Raw genomic sequence first — 17285 nt, forward strand, 5'->3', positions numbered from 1 at the left:
AGGTTTTTTTCTTCTAGTCTTTTTCATTAGATGTGTGTCCGCCTGCTTTCAGAATACTGACCTGAGGCTATGCATAATAAAAAGAAATGTATATAATGAGGCTGTTATAATAGATATCAAGATCCACATAGAAGGAAGGGCAAGTGAAAATGATTCTACCTATATCTCAGCTACCCTAGCTATTGAGGTTAAGCATCAAAATTAACCCTGAGCTTCCTGACAGCCAAAAGAAATAAACAAAACAAAAACACACAAACAAAAAACTGTGAGGGGGAGGCACGGAGTTGGTGAACACCAGAGCAAAGCGTAGCTTGTTGCCAATGGACTTGGGGAACTCGAAACACTTAGAGCCACTCAGGAGGCCCCTGGTTTGCACCAAGCTCTGTCCTGGGCCCCTCACTCAGATGATCCCCTCGGCTCTCCTTGCCTCGCAGGGCCACAGCCCTTGGTCAGCACACCAGCCTCACCCTCCTGGCTCTGTGCCCTTGGTGAATACGCCCAGGGCCCCTTCCAGTTCTAACGTTCTTGGATTCTAAAACAAAGTGCTCTATTTTTTTTTTTCCCTCCATATATAGTTCTACTTGAAAACCTTTCTACTTCAGAAGTCGACAGAAATCCCTACCCTGTCAATTTAATGTTCCTGCTCCCTGCCTAAGAGGCATAAAATCACAGCCTGCCACCCAATATTAAAGGTCATTTTCCATGAATTTATAGATGGTGATGTCCAGATATCTTGTGACTTAAAACATACAGTTACCAGCTCCCCTGTTAGGTCAGTCTCTGGACTGTCCCAGATAGGTTTGGGTAATAAGGAGGACGGGCCTGGTCATTAGGCAGGGGACAGCGATGTCTGGTGAGCTGGCCTGGCGCAACTGCCCTTGACTTCCTGGGGCTCTTGGCAAACATCTCCTGGGAGAGGAGATGTTCCCTTAAATGGGTGTTTTCTCAGGCAAAGGCAGCTGCTTCCGAAACACACAGCTCCTATAAGCCCAACTTAAAATCGTATTTACTTTCATGTGATCCTCTCTTAACTATATTTTTTCTTTACTAACATACTTATTCATTATTTAAAACAACTTTGAAAAATTATTATGCAATAATTCCTCCCTCTATACACAGTAGCTGTTTATCTTCCTGTATCAGGTTTTCTGTCCTTTATTCATGTGTATCTGTACTTACAACATTGCTGTCATCAGAGTTTAGATATTATGGGCAAAGTGTGTGATGACGGTGTTCAGCAATTCCTAAGCAAGGAATAGAATTCCTCTGGGGCATCGTTCACATTGCCGAGGACTTGTTTAGAAAGCCCACATTATACGGTTTGCTCAACACAAACAGTCTTGTATTTCACTTTTTAACTTAGCATAATTTCATGCACGCTATTCCATGTAGCTACATAATCTTCAGATTTATCATTTTAATGGCTGTTTAATATTCCATCCAGTTAGCATGCCGTAATTTACTTAACTGCTCCCTATTGTTGAGGCCTTAATGAAAATTTGAATTCACCATGTAGTAGGAGGGAAGCTTGTTTTAATGATTACCATCATAACATCCCCTGCCCTAACTGCATGCCATTACTAACCCAGCTTTGGTAAGGTGCAGATGCTTTTGGAACAATAAATCCTGTCTGAGAGGTGTATGCCCAAGTCCCTCTGATTTAATAGCTAATCTGTTCCCTGCACATGTTTTCCTTTTAAGCTAGTGTTTATGTAGAATATCCATCTCTTCTGAATATTGTGTAATACTGGACTATATGCATTTTTCATATTGTTCCAGGTACCTTATCACTGATGTCAGGGACTTTCATATATTGGAATTTGGGGGTAAAGAGGGGTTTCTGGCTGTCAGTTGTCATTCATTTATCCCACCCACATTTATGGAATATCTGTTTGCAGCTGGGCTCTGTGAGAGAGAGAGAGAGAGAGAAAGCAAGGATGTTCATGATTATTGGGGGCCCACAGAAGTGCATCCATAAGTTGCTTTGTGGCCCAGGATTAAATGATGATTTGCATGCAAAATGCTTTGTAAACTGTAGAGTACATGTCAGTGGTTGCTGGTCCTGCTTGTGAAAGAGGATGAAGTGGAAGGTGGTTTTCCTATGCCAGTGCCTGTCAGCTGCATTCCCAATGTCCCCATCCCTTGGAATTCTCCAAAGACAGGAAGCTAGACTGCACTCCTTAGAACCAGGGGCGGCAGTGATGCGGATGATGATGACCCCACAAAGAAAGCACTTCGGTAGATTTCGTAATTTACAGAGTTGTCTCCAGTACTTTACAGTTGGTCTTCGCCTTAAAATGACCAAGTCCTGCCTTTTATAGCTCTTCTCTTCTCCTCTTACTCCCCCACAAAAAGGAAAGCGTCATCCTCAAAACTAATAAATCATTCCAGTTTCCTCATGGGACCCAATAAAGCCGTGTTTTGCCAAAGTAAGGGACATCTTCTCAGAGGAGACATGATTTTAGGCAGCCTGAGAACCACATAGTGAGGTTTTTCCCTTTTTTAAAAAAAAATTTTTTTTTTAATGATATTCTTGTCTGCTTACATTCTTTTTATGTATGTATGTATGTATGTATGTATGTATGTATGGCTGTGTTGGGTCTTCGTTTCTGTGCGAGGGCTTTCTCTAGTTGTGGCAAGCGGGGGCCACTCTTCATCGCGGTGCGTGGGCCTCTCACTATCGCGGCCTCTCGTTGCCGCGCACAGGCTCCAGACGCGCAGGCTCAGTAATTGTGGCTCACAGGCCGAGTTGCTCCGCGGCATGTGGGATCTTCCCAGACCAGGGCTCGAACCCGCGTCCTCTGCATTGGAAGGCAGATTCTCAACCACTGCGCCACCAGGGAAGCCCGGTTTTTCCCTTTTCATTTACTTTCTTTCTAAAAAGAGAAGGTTGTTCTTATTTGCCAGAGAGAGTATCTTGGTTTGCTGCTTAGACCTCCCGCCTGCCCCCACCAGCTCTCCGTTACTTGCCGTCTTCCTTTTCAGCAGAGAGAAAGTGAGCCTTGGGCTTGCCTCCCGGCAGTAGTACCCACCTAGTTGGTTTTGTTCTTGTTCATTCTTTTTATGTTTATCATCTGTTTTTGGTAAGGATAATGACTTATGGGATGGTGATTAAAAGTTTCCTTTTTAAATGAATTTATTTACTCTGAAACATGAGGCTACATCAATAACAATGGTAAATAATAAGCCAGGAGGTACTTGAAAACAGCAAAATCATGAAGTCGGTATGTAACTCAGTGAAGTTTGGGAGATACTACCACAGCTCTATTTAATGTCAACACTAAAGGTCACTACCCAGCATTAATTAGTTTCTGTTGTATCAGGGCCTGTGCGCAGAGGTGGATTTTTGTCGACCCTATGAGCTGGCCTTGTATCATGAAGCCCAGTCTAAAAGAATGCTCTTTCTCAGAAAAGCCGACGTCATTCATGTGTTTTGTCAACTGCTCTTCAAGGCACATGACTCCTGTGGGTTTCTACTATATCTTTATGGCACTGGAACTCCGATTTGGAGACTGCCTCGAGATTCCACTTAAATAGCTCACTCTCACCACCCTCAGTGCTTTTTTATCAAGCCCCACCGCCCCTCTCCCACCTCCTTGGACCTGGTGCTCCAGCAAAAGTAGACAGTGAATAGACACACAGTGGAATATTATTCAGCCTTAAAAAGAAGTGAACTTCTGACACACGCTATAACATGGAAGAACCTTAAAAACATTATGCTAAGTGAAATAAGACTGTCACAGAAGGCCAAATACCATATGATTCCACTTATATGAGGTACCTAGGTAGTCAAATTCATAGAGACAGAAAGTGGAAGGGTGGTTGCCAGGGGCTGGGGGAGGGGAAATGGGGAGTTAGTGGGGGACAGTTTCAGTTTAGGATGAAGATAAAGTTCGTGAGATGGATGGTGGTGATGGTTGCACAACAGTGTGCATATACTTAATGCCACTGACTTGTGCACTTAAATATGGTATAATGGCAAATGTTATATACATTTTACAAATAAAACAAGAAAGTGGGCAGTGAGCACATTCTCTCCAGCTGCACTGCCTTGGCTTGCCCTGGTCCTACCACAGGGAATCCTGTCCCTCTCCTGTTTCCACTTGTCAGAGCTGTCAGTTCAAATGTCATCTCTCCTCCTGCCTCATCCCTCCCAGGCCCTGCAGGAGCCCCTTTGCTGCAGAGTATTATGGTGATTTAGGTGCCCATTGTATCTCTTCTGGAAACAGTGGGCTTGCCGAGAGCAGCCTCAACAGCAAACCCCCTCCTTTCCCCCTGTCCTCACGTGGGCCCTGCACACAGTGGGTGTTTATGATCAAAGCAAGAAAAGTGCCCCTGTGTGAGGAGGAAGCACCTGATCGTAGCATCCTGGAATCCATCATTCAGCCACTGCTGGCCTCTCAGGAATAAGCAGCAGCTGAAAGGAACATGCCCTGTCTGGGGCCTCATCTAGATGGGCGGTCGCCCCTCAGCCCACACTGGAGCCAGGCCTTGGCATCCTCTCCAGAAGATTAAGAGCTTTCCTTCCTTAGTCAGAAGTGAAACTGGACATCTGCTCTCAAGTTTCTTGGCTGTATTCAGTGTGTTAGAAGATAGGCAGGCCCTGGGGGAGATAGAAATGCAGGAAAAGGGTCACTCCTGGGGCTTTGTAGGGGAAAAATCAGTGACCCTGTGTCCCCTGGGGGTGGTTCTTGGCTTCTTAGGTCTTTAAAATGAATATGTGAGCTGGGTGGAAACTTGAGGGTCGTTTGGCCCAATCTTCTCGTTTTATAGCTAGGGATTGACAAGTCCAGAGACCAGGGAGTTGCCCTAGTGGGAAGACCACCCCCGCCTCTGTAAGCGACAGGGCTGAGAGCTCTGCCTGTCCCGGGCTGGTGTCAGAACACGCCCGGAACATCACGATCACTTCTGGGCCGTGCCCTTGAAGACTGCAGGCGGTGGCAGGGAGGCTTCTCGTTCTGTTTGGTCCAGAGCCTGAGATCTCTGTGAGGAAGCCTTGAGCAGTGAGAGCAGAGACCCCGCCCTCGAGGGGTGGGGCAGAAGTTAAATGCAGCCTCCACCTCCCTGGCTGGCAGCTCTGAATTCCTTTGGTGTCACCTGGTGGGTCCCAGGTGAGGAAGCACATGCTGTGCATGCTTTACATCTCTGCTTCCTTCCTTTTTGACTGCAGAATTTCAGAGACAGGAAAGCGTCCGGTCCCAGCACAAAAGCATCCAATTATACGATACCCCTTATGAACCCGAGGGCCCAAGCATGGACTCGGACTCAGAGAGCACGGTCAGCCCCCGACTGCGGGAGAGCAAGCTGCCCCAGGATGACGACAGGCCCGCCGATGAGTACGACCAGCCGTGGGAGTGGAACCGGGTCACCATCCCAGCTCTGGCAGGTAAGGAGCCACAGTGGCCCTGCTCAGAGGCGGCCGCTGACCCGCGTGGCACTCACCTTTGTAAAGGGAGTAAGTGCACGGGTCCCTGCCTGCTCAGGTAAACCACAGGGTTTCTAGTACAGCTGGGCCCTTCAAGGAAGAGGAGGGTCCTGGAGGAAGTCCCTTAGGCCAGGCCTAGGGGAACTCCTGGGTCTGGCCTCCAGGGTCTCCGTTCCAGTCCCTCCCCCCATCCCCAGAGACAGCCCAGATGATCTCACTGTCTGACTCTGTCTTGGTCCTGTTGGTAGTGCTCTAGTTCACTGAAGCCAAGATTTCAGATTTCAGAAGGAAATCTTAGAAGCTAGAAGAAAATCAATCTGCAGAGTGGCTCCTATTGGGCCTTGTGGAGCCCAGTGGCTCCATCCTGTCATACAGCTGCTACAGGCCTGCATGCATCCAGGGCTGCTGCGTTTCCTGTCCCAGCTTCAGCACGAGCCCATCCACAGAGCACAGGCCGTGGCCACATCCTGACCTCAGGAGCTGACCCCACCCCTGTCCTAGAGCCCCTTGAATGACTCAGGTGCCCCTCCTCTCCCACAGCCGTCTGGAAAGCAGTCTGCCACATGTGTCACCTGTCCTAAGCTATGTACACACCCTTTGATCCTAACCCCAGTCCTTAGGATCCAGGCTGAGGTTATGATCTAAAGCACAGAAAAGGCATGATGATCATGAGAGATGGAGAATGACCTGAATGTCCAGCAATGGGGGTCGGTTAAATGGAATATTGTGCAGCCACTACAAAGTGATGTTGACACAAAGTTTATAACAACCTAGGGAAATGCTTATGTTTAATGTTAAGAGGGGAAAAGTCAGATGCAAAAACATTTTTATGCTTCTAAGAGTTTAGGCATATAAACAAAGAGACATCGAGTGACTAATTTAATTCTTACCACATTGAAGGTCAGAAAGGGAGAGTTTTTATTTTTATTTAAGGTTCATTTTGCCTTGAATCTCCCATTTTCATGCACAACTAGACCCTTCCTCCCTTCCTAGCCCCCCAAAGTGAGGCCTCTGCCCTCCACTCATCTTGATTCCCTTGCTCGAAGTTCTGACTGTTCTAGCACAGACTGCTCACAGTTCCCTGGATGTGGCACACTGTGCAATCCCATGCCTTCTGTCTAAGTGCCCTTCCCTGCTGTGTCCTATCTGGAAAAGTCCTGTGCCTCCTTCGCCATCCCTGTGAGCCCTCCTGGTACTCAGCCACATGTCCCACGGGCTTCCTTGCTGCCTCTCTGAGCCTGTTGAGCTTCCTGCACATGACTCTGGTGGGGCACTTCCCTCACCATATAGACTCAATGCTGTAGGTGCTGGGCTCGCCTGCCAGGCTGTGAGCGCCAGCCAAGAGCCAGAGCCGAGAGTAGTCATGTGGCTGAGGTCCTTGGTCACCTCAGGTCTCTCCTGTGCATTTCACAGCCTCCTCTGCCCTCGGCACAAGGGAAACCAAGGCCTGTCCCCTGGCATGGCTGACAAGGCTGTGCTCCTCCTGGGTGTGGGAGGAACTAGAACGGAGCCGATGATGTCCCAGAGGTGGCTCTTCACAAACACCAGTTTGATTAAAGGGCCAAAGGGCTCATGTGACAACTGTCCTAGACACCAAGGGCCCATGGCAAGAGATGACATTCCAGGCGGTGTGGCATCTCACCCTCTCCTGGGCTGACCACCTTGCAGGTCATGTCACCTTAGATGCTCTAGTCTAGTCTGGTGCTTTGCTGCTCAAAATGTGGTCCCTGGACCAGCAGCATCACATCACCTGGAAACTGGTGAGAAATGCAAGGTCTCAGGCCCCACCCCAGACCTGCAGAGTCTATCTGTTTTAAAAGACCCCCAGGTGATTCACTGGCATGTTAAAGTGAAAAGCCCTTACCTTACAGGACATCATCTCTTCAGAAGCCTCTCAGGCCAGAACTTGCCCACTTCTGCCCAGAGCTGGTTTTAAAACTACCATACATTTAGTTTTTCACAAAGGATCACAAGGTCTTAGATAGAACTGTCTCCAGATAAGTTTCTGAGCCACAGGTATCCACTGTGGACTTGGTTATATGTTGCTGAGTTGCTATCACAAGTGTCATTATAGGTCAACTTCTTAGGCTGCTGATAGAAAGTAGACTCAGACTCATGTCCCCACCTGTGTCTCATCAAGTCACTTACCTCATCAATTGTGTGTCTTGCTCTGGGGTGGATACCGATTGAGCTTTTCCCCAAGAAGCTTTTGGCTCGGTTCTGATTTCTGGGGCATAGAAGGAAGCTGTTTCACTTGGGCTGGAGGGATTCTGTGAGCACCAGCCTTTAGTCTTGACCAGATCCCTCCCCACATCTGTGGACAGAGCCTGTCAGGTGCGGCATTGCAGCCAAGGAGCACCCTCCTGTCTCCTAGCCCCAAAGTGCAGGTGGAATGAGGTGGATGGACCACCTCTCAGGTAATGAGGACGAGTTGAAACAGCTTGATTAGGTTGCTAAAGTGCTGCCGTGGTCCCATCTGTAAACCCGGAAGGATGGCTGCTCAGAAACAAAGGATAATGTTCCCACCTGAATCAGCAGTGTGTGTGGCACGTGCTTTAGTACATCATTGGTGGTGTCAGGGAGCAAGGCAGTGCTGGGCTGGGCCTCGTCCTCCTGATCACAATACCTGTTTGAAGTGCCCCACACAGTTTCTCTGGGCCCTCGGGAGCTCTGTGATGGGCCCCAAGAGGCTGGGGTGCAGGATCTGTAGCCGGGGTAGAATCCACTGGGCAATGTCATTAGCGTCTCTTTCCATCCCTTGTTTTTTGTTTGTTTGTTTGTTTTTTTGCCGCACCGCGCAGCATGCGGGATCTTAGTTCCCCAACCATGGATCGAACGCGTGCCCTCTGCAGTGGAAGTGCAGAGTCTTAACCACTGGACTACCAGGGAAGTCCCTGCATCCCTTGTATTCTGATTCTGCCTGTTTAGCTTGCATGAGGGAACCTGGTCAGTGTTTTCAGATTTCCAAAGGTGTGTGGTGTGGGGACCCCCAAAGGGCAGAGGTAGGCCCGCCAAGAAGGAGTCATAGGGATGTACGGTCACAGGGAGTGGTAAGAATTTCAGGTACACCTGAAAGTGTATAATGAGCTTCCTCTCACCGAGATTTGCCAGCGGAAGCTTGAATGAGGCAGGATTGGTGTTGGGAGGGCTTTGCCCTGCAGTGGGAGGTTGGCCTGCAGCCCTCTCCAGGGCTGCTTCCAAGCTTCATTCCTTCAGGATCCCGGCATGCTGGTCAAAGGCCGGGAGAAGGGAAGACCTCTGAACTATCTCTGTGATTCAGTCTACGAAGCAAAAGTGCTTTCAGCCTTTCAAAGTGCTGTCCTGCACTGCATTCGTGAAACGAGGCTGTTCTCAAAGGGATGTTTTGGCATTCTCCGCAGAAGTAGGCCTTCTCGGCCAGTGCAGCCTTTCGGGAAGGCTTGATTATCCCTTCCCGGTTGTCACGAAAACAGCTCTTGCAGGGTGTGAGGTGGTCCTAGCTTCTTGGGAATGATAGTCTTTCCTTTTTCAGAATTCTGTGGCCAGGTGAATGAGAGACACCGCAAGCTCCCCAGGAGCCCTAGGCTTCCCTTGCCTGCCCTCCCTCCAGGAAGCTGGTGGTGGCCTCAGCCAGAACCCTTGCCCGCACCCATCCAACACCGGAGTCCCAAGCCACACACATGGCCTGAGTTGATCCCAGCCCCAGGACAGATGCCCAGTCAGTTTTACCACCAGCTGCAGCGAACAGAGCGGTGCGGTGGCTTGCATCAGGCTGACAGCCCCCTTGCCACCCAGCAGAAACACCTGCCTTCAGAGCTGGCTGGATGCAGTTCTCCACCCGCTCAGTTCTCCAGGGGGTGAGTTCTCCACTCACCGCCCCTGGAGTCTTTACATCCGGCAGGTCCAGCCCCCTCGTTGCAGCTCCCTGCCCAGCGTGGGGCAGGAGAAGCAGCCTGGGTGATTCCACGCTGTCTTGGGGGTGGCGCAGCTTGTCTGACCAGCCCCTGGGCTTTGTGGCACGAATTGTGGGATGGACAAAGGAAGCCTGCCCAGGAGGTGGCCACACAGGCAGGGGGCCGAGGAGCTGGGTGGATAACCTGGCAAAGCAGACATGGATTTGGAGTCTTCAGATCTCTGAGGGGCCATTGGAAGGACAGGGACTGAACCTGTCCCGGGGCCTCTATTCCCTCACCTGGGAAATGTGTCCACTGCAGAGGGCCCTGGTGGGGCTTAAAGGGCACTGCGTTGGGGAAGTGCTGGTATTTACAGAACACTTGTGCATGCATTATCTCATTTAATCCTCACAACCACCCCCTGGGACCTTAGTTTCCTCCTTTTACAGATAAGGAAACCGAGGTCCAAAGAGAAGAAATGATTGCCCAGGAGCCTATAGCTAGTCAGCTGCAGAGCCGGGATTTGAACCTGGGAAGTCCCACTCCAGAGCCCAAGCCCTTACCCTGTCAACGTCTGGGCTCTCTGACACCATCCAAGATGCTGCATATAATGTGGCTGGAGCCCTCGCCCTCCCAGAGCCCACAGGAAATGTCACATGCCTTTCATCGCCCTTGCACCAATTTCTCCCTGCGTCTGCAGCTGGTAGGATACGTCCCTAGAGCGTATGTTCCCACTTGGAACAGTTCCAGCTGAGGATTCTGTGGGAGCCCAAGTTCTGGACGTTCATGCCTGCATGGGGTGACCAGAGCCATCCCACGGGTTGGTCCTCTTTGCCATCCCTCAGCACAGGAAGGGGTCCCCGCACCATGGCATCCCACTCCCCCTTGTCCAGCTATGGAAACTGAGGCCCAGGGAAGGGACGGGAACTGCTGGAGACCTCATAGCAGTCGTGCCGTACACGGAGGATGCATCAGTGTTTCCTTTTAATTCAGTGGGTCAAGTTAAAAACTACGTCCTTAATGATTTGCAGTTGCTTCTGTGAAGCGAGTGATCAGAGTGCCTGCTCAGGGTGCCAGGTGGCAGGAGAAACAAAAGTCATTTCATTTTCGATTCATCGTCTGGAGATTTGTCTACCTCGAAGCTACTTTTCAGGCAATGTCCTGGGTTCAGCCAGCGACAGGCCTGCCTCCCAGCGAAAAATAGAAGACAGACATGTGACTCAATGCTGAACATATTTATTTTGGGTACTTGTCTGGCTTCCGCACTAGCTCCTTGGCCAGTTTCTCCGCCCTGGAAAGCTCAACACAGTGTCTTGGTGTCGGGAGCCATTGGAACAGTAGCAGGAGTCAGACAATCCCAAGTTCACATGCCAGCTCCACCACTCACCAGCTGTGGGACCTCGGGCTGTTCAGTCTCCTGAGCTTTAGTTTTCCCATCTGTAAAACGGGGATAGTGACAATCCTTATCACACTGGATCTCTGTGTTGATCAAGGGAAAAAATTGGATGAAAAGACTTCGTACCCTCTAAAGGGTCACACATGAGAGAATGGTTGTTGGCGCTCAGGGAAGGCTTGCTGTGTTAAATCAAACTTAATTTTATATATTAAAACAATACTGCATAAAGAGGAACTTAGGGGGCACAGAGGGCCCATTTATGAAGTTCATTCCCAGTTATTCCTGGCAGCGAGAGGCATGGATAGTGTGGAAAGCAACACTTCTGTAGGAAATACTCCATCTCGATTCCAGCAATAGTTCTCACCATGAACCACCCGGTTCTTCCATCCTTTATTCAGTCCCTCCCGAGGATTGGACCACTGGTCCCCAGGTGTGAGAGGGTCTCTACTGCCTTTCTCCCCCACAGCCCTCCCTCCCCATTCTGGCTGTGACATGTTTGTTGATTGGTTGGTTTGCCCAGAGCGTGCAGCAGAATCACCTGGAAGAAATATCAAACATTACAGGGTCCCACCCCTAGAGTTCCTGATTCAGTAGGTTCCAGGGATGAGGCATGAGAATTTGCATTTCCAACAAGGTCCCACGTGTTGCTGATGCTGCTGATCTGGGGACCCCACTTTGAGAACCTAAAGTATACTCAGTACATACTATGTTTTAGGTGCTGGGGTCAGGGAGGAGTTAGGGAGGGGGTGTCACAGCTCTGCTCGGGTGGTGTCCGTGCCACCTCCTCCAGGAAGCCTCCTCTGACGTGACCAGTCCCTTCCCCACCCTCATCCCAGGTTGGGCTGGGTCCCCTCTGTGCTCCTACCACATCCCGTATGGATGTGCATTGGTTTATTCTGGAACCGCCAGATACATACTTGTTACTGTCAGCATGGGGGGTGCTAATGCTGTGTTGGTCACCCCTTAGGCAGGCACCCTCTTGAGTTTTGACATTTTCCCAGCTCATCAAGTGAGGCTCAAAGGGCAGAGAAAGGGGAAAGTAAGGTCTCAGGTATGTCTGTTTCCTAAACAACTATGAGTCATCTCTGAGCCAGTTCAGTTGGCTAATTTAAAATAATCCTATGAAGGTAAGGGGATGATGGAGGAGGGGCAGGCAATTAACAGCTAGTGAGCACCAGTTAGGAGGCTGGCACGGGTTAACCCTATGAAGTTCTGCAAGGTGGGTGTGGTTTCATTGTCATCACACAGATGACACTACTCAGGCTCAGAGAGGGTGAGCAGCTTGCCAACAGTCACACAGCTAATGAACTTAGCTCAGGCTCTCTCTCCACTGCTGTGCTGACATCGAGAGTGCGTAAAGGGCAGGTCTGAACATTCCCTTTAGCTGTGCTGGGGCGAGGTGGCTTGGGCTGTTCCGGAGGCAGAAGCAGTTGCGCCCACTTCGTGCTGAGCTCGTGACTTGTCACTGTCACCGTGAAACGCAAATGCTCTGAAGGTGGTAGTGCTGACATTGAGTCCATCAGACCCTGCTCCAGGCTCACTGTTCCCACCAAGCCCATGACTCATCCTTGTGTACTCAGAATAAACAGGCTCGGACTCTGCAGAAGTTTCCACGGGGAATCTTAGACCTGCCACCATCACCTGGCACACCCAGCACATGCCACCTTCTCCTTACAATTGGCCCCACTGGGGCTCCTGCAGTGCTTCCTGCCCCCTGCTCAGGTTCCCAGAATGCCTTGGGCCTGGGAGGAAATTAACAATTGTGTTTGTACTCGGAGCTTTTTGCTATGTAATGAGTAACAGTTGTAATTAATGTTTAACACGTGTGAACAGCAGGTCTGCAGAGAGAAGGGGGCTTTAAACAGAGAACTGGGATCACTCGCTTCCTTTGGCTGAGGGACAGGTTTTTCCAGTTGTTTTTTCTGTTTGACATATGAATGAATTCATTTAGTAACCTAGAAAAAAAAAAAGAAAAAGAAAAACACTGGTGTTTCATAGCTTTGGTTTGCCTGCTAATTATATTGATAGGAATGTTTTTTCTTCAAGTGCGTTTGTCTCCTGTGTGGAAGAAACCCAAAGGTTTAGTAGAATATCTTTGCTCTTCTGCTTGGCAGGTCAGAGATCTTTGTGTGGATAGAGATTTTTAAGCTCTGTGAGGTCAGAGACTCTGCCGGCCTTGTTCACACCTGGGTCCCCACGTAGATCAGTGCCTGGCACATAACGAACACACAGATATTTGTTAAATTATTGAATAAATCAGGTCTCAGGAAAGCCAACCCCAAGTTCTCTTCAGGACACAGAATACATAGGTATCATGCAGCCTGCTCACACAGAGATGATACGTTTTCACATCATTCTTTTGTGCTGTATACCTGTCTTCTCTCCAGATGAGGGTGAGGGACCTGCATGAAGAGGGCTGTTGTCTGCTGTGGTTGCAGCCCCTGGTCTGAACTCAAGGCCAAGAGTGTGTCCCTGGGTGTTTGAGGATTGGCCCGTGCATCCGGATGCCATGTTGTGTGGCTTGCCAGTAGGTGGCAAGCAACCCCTTGAGAGCCATGCACCTGCTTGTCCCCTCCTGTCATTCCTCCCTTCCCCCACCACCACCTGTGGAGGGGCAGCAGCAGAAACATATAAGCAGCTAGGCTGGGGCTTTGGGACTCCTGGAAGGGGAGACTCATTTCCACAAATGCCCAGCCTGCTCCCTGCAGGTCCTCTGAGGCTTGTGGATGGGGGAAGTCCCTTTCCCAGGCCCTAGGATGGATTCTAAGTGTCTGTGGGTGTCTGCAGGTTAAAGTGTCAGGAGACACGCTACATCAGACCTGAGGGGGCATTCTCCATCTGACACTGAGCCCAGCTCAGAACTAGGAGAGCTGGAGGGTCTGGATTTAAAGCCCTGTGCTGCACCTTGCTAGCAGGATGACCTGGGGCAAATTGCCTGTTTCCTCATCTATAAAACCAGGTGGTAATTGGTGCCAGGAGTCAGGGGCACAGTCAGTGCTCAGTGGAGGCTGGCTTTTGGTATCATTATCGTTACTATTGTTGTTTTTGAGAACCTGTTGCACTGTAGACAGGATTTGTGCTGAACTTGTTAGAGGCCCCTGGGATTCAGAAGACGTGGGTTCAAGTCCAAGTTCAAATCTAGCTGTTGACATGGGGCAACTCGGTCCCTTTTGCAGCTCTTGTTCCTCATTTATAAAATGAGTTATGATGGTGGAGGTGGCCTGCTTCAGCAGCTGTAAAGTCCTCTGCGTTTGGGTCATTTCATCATTTTCATCAGGATTTGTCCCTACTTTTCCTGCGGCCAAGCAGCAGCCCTTGGGGCAGGGTCTTTGCGCCAGGCAGCGGTGTCCATGCTTCCTTTCTGGGGTGCAGAATAGGAGGACGAAGGCATGCCCCCTCATGCCAGGCCCTCCTTCCCCAGTCCAGGCTTGGGTGTACATGCATGGACAGCATTCCTGGAAACCAGATGGGATTCCTGGAGCCCAAGCGGGCTTCCCCATGCCCTGCTTCTCGGGGAGTCACCACTGCCCCCTCTCATAATGAGAACCTCTGTTCTCAGGCACTGCCCACGAGACGTGGCAGCTTGGTGCCCTGGGGCCTGCGTGTGTCTGCAAGGAGGACACAGAGGCCTGTCATAGGTGATCCTGGAAAAGCAAACCAAAACATTTGCTAGGCTGCCCATCGCCTTACAACCTACCTAGAGGCACAGCCTTCACTAACCGGGCAGAGGGGAGAGTGAGGGCTGCTCTTGAACTGCAGGGGAGAAGGGGGCTTCACCTCTCTGGGCCTTAGTTTCTCCAGCTGTAAAATGGGAACTCTAATACTTGTCTTACTATGAGGAGCAGGTGAGATGAGGCAGAACATACGTTTAGAAAGTTGAAGCAACAGAGGACCGTTGTCATAGAAACAGAGTTTTAGTCAAGTGCAAGTGTTTGCGCATCATCGTGAAAGCTTGTGGTATTTCCATAGACTCTGGGTCATGGGGGCCCCCCACCTTCCCAAACCAATGCGCAGTCTCCCTCCTTGCCCCCTCTTGGGGGCTCATGACTGCCCGGGCTGCAGCCCCTTCCGTGCCTCTGCACCCCTGCCCTCCCCACTCCCCACCTGTCCCCCCACTACAAACCCACCCGGCCCTCAGCAGTGTGGAGGAATCAGTGCCCAGGACTGTGTGGAAAGGATGCCTTGGGCACCTTCATTCTGTTCTCTGTGCCCTTGTGTTTTCAGAGTCATAGGACATCCATGAACAAATACCAGGCCTGGAATACTGTGCAGGCCCCTCCTGTCAGCCCCGTATTCACTCCCACCTCATCCACACGGGGCCTAAAGAAGCCTCTTTAGCACCTGAGAGCTCCGTGCACAGGGTTTTGTTTTCAGTTCTCTAATCCTTGTTGCCTCATGCTTAAAGGACTCTGTCCTGTACTAGAGAACTGGGAGGGCCCGAGACTCAAGGCCAGCCAGAAAGAAGCAGCCACTGAACCTGGAGCACATCGCAGGCCTCACCTGGGACCCAAGACCCTGGGCCCCCTTTGCTCCCTTCCGGTTCCCTGTGAATGATCCCTGTCCTTAGGGGCCACCATCCACACTCGTGGTCCGCCCAGAGGGCTGGGGGATGTTTGGCAGACTGTCGACTCTTCTCTCTCTGCCCGTCCCCAGAGAGGGGCACTTCTAGAGGCTTTCCAGGGTTTCCAGGAGGCTGCCCAGTGTTTCCATCCCAAAGCAGAGGGACAGGGACTGGGGTCCGGGGCTCGCTGCCTGGTGTGACAGCCTGCTTCTATCTGCTGCAGCAGGCTATTCGCCCGCACCAGGCCCCGTTCATAAAAATGTAGGTGAAGGGACTTCCCTGGTGGCGCAGTGGTTGAGAGTCCATCTGCTAATGCAGGGATACACGGGTTCGAGCCCTGGTTCGGGAAGATCCCACATGCCCACCACAAGTACTGAGCCTGCACTCTAGATAGAGCCCGTGAGCTACAACTACTCAGCCTGCGTGCTGCAACTACTGAAGCCGGAGTGCCTGGAGCCCGTGCTACGCAACAAGAGGAAACACCGCAATAAGAAGTCTGCACACCGCCAAGAAGAGTAGCCCCCCGCATGCAGCAACAAAGACCCAGTGCAGCCAAAAATAAATAAACTGCACTTACCAAAATTGAAAAAATAAATAATTTTTAAAAAAATGTAGGTGAAGTTGCACCAGCCTCCTCGGTTCGTTGTGAGGGTCAGAAGAGAATGTCACGTCGGGTCCTCACGTATGCTTGCCCATGCACAGGAAGCACTCAGTAAAGGTCAAGCCATTTTTCAAAACTATTTTAAAATAATAGTTTAAAAAAATGGGTGGGGAGTCCAGCTCTTAAGTTTCCTTTCTTTTTTTTTTTATTTTTTTTATTTTTTAAAATTTATTTATTTATTTATTTATTTTTGGCTGTGTTGGGTCTTCGTTTCTGTGCAAGGGCTTTCTCTAGTTGCGGCAAGCGGGGGCCACTCTTCATCGCAGTGCGCGGGCCTCTCACTATCGCGGCCTCTCTTGTTGCGGAGCACAGGCTCCAGATGCGCAGGCTCAGTAATCGTGGCTCACGGGCCCAGTTGCTCCGTGGTATGTGGCATCTTCCCAGACCAGGGCTCGAACCCGTGTCCCCTGCATTGGCAGGCAGATTCTCAACCACTGCGCCACCCCAGGGAAGCCCTTAAGTTTCCTTTCTTGATTGATGAATGAGGATTTTTGGTCCTGCTGACCATAAATCTGGATGGAGATTCATTCACTCAACAGATTCTAAGCATCTACTATATATTAGGCACTGGGAATTCGTCTTTGAAAAAAACAGAATATGTCCTGTCCTCTTGGAGCTTCCAACTTAGGAATTCCAGCACAGGTTGGAGAAGAAGATGGTTTCTGATACAAGGTACTTTATCTTCTTGAGTACATGAAAAGGAGCTGCTCTGAGCATGGATGTGACCATGGGGAGAAGGGACCACCATGTACAGGGGGCCTGCCTGGACTTTGGTACATCATCTGTTACTAACCACCTCCACAATCCTTTATGGTATAGGTATTGTCAGCCCTGTTTTACAGAAGAGGCAGCTAAGGCTCAGAGAGGTTTAGAGTCTTGCCCAAAGTCACACAATAGTGGCAGAGGCAAGGTTCAAACCCAGATCTTCCTAATTCCAGAGTCCACGTCCTTTCCATGATGCTGAGCCGCCGCAGTTCCTCTGTTCTCTGGCCTTGTTGCAGCCCATGGGCTGTGTGTCAGGCATGGGGAAGTTCAGAAGAGGCTGAGGCACGAGGCCCCATCTCCATCCGGTTCTGAGAAGACACCTACATAACGCACTGTAATACAGACTGGTGCGGGGTCAGACAGCGGCACAGACAGGGGAGGCGGGGTTCAGAAGAGGAGAAAGGAATTCTACCTGGGGGGGGGGTGTCTAGGACAAAACTTCCCCCCAGGAGGTAACATTAAAGCTGAACTGAAGAATGGCTAGGACTTTTGCACACAAAGATAGTGAAGAAAGGGATTCTATCGGACAGGCACAGCATAGCAAAGTCCTAGAGGCAGGAAAGCAGATGATGGATTTGGGACCAGCCATTCTTTGTGACTGGAGC

The 17285-nt window shown here is 50.3% G+C and overlaps 1 protein-coding gene and 1 long non-coding RNA gene across 11 annotated transcripts in view; one reads left to right on the top strand and one right to left on the bottom strand.

Annotated features, from left to right (window-relative positions):
* Positions 1–17285, top strand: part of SHB (SH2 domain containing adaptor protein B) — a 148289-nt gene that overhangs the window by 81083 nt on the left and 49921 nt on the right. For 9 of the 10 annotated variants that reach the window (XM_082468691.1, XM_082468690.1, XM_082468689.1 and 6 more), the window contains exon 3: positions 5171–5386. The exons of the other annotated variant lie outside the window; for it this stretch is intronic. In XM_082468691.1, coding sequence (XP_082324817.1) covers positions 5171–5386 — 216 coding nt within the window. The remainder of the gene's footprint in view (positions 1–5170; positions 5387–17285) is intronic. 10 annotated transcript variants of the gene reach the window in all.
* The window catches only part of LOC309663979, a 141282-nt gene continuing 126423 nt past the window's right edge, over positions 2427–17285 (bottom strand). Inside the window, exon 3 of the long non-coding RNA XR_014265535.1 lies at positions 2427–2857. This is a non-coding gene — a long non-coding RNA (uncharacterized lncRNA). The remainder of the gene's footprint in view (positions 2858–17285) is intronic.

This window comes from Balaenoptera physalus (assembly GCF_965194825.1).
Source record: "Balaenoptera physalus genome assembly, chromosome: 7".
Classification (NCBI taxonomy): Eukaryota; Metazoa; Chordata; class Mammalia; order Artiodactyla; family Balaenopteridae; genus Balaenoptera; species Balaenoptera physalus.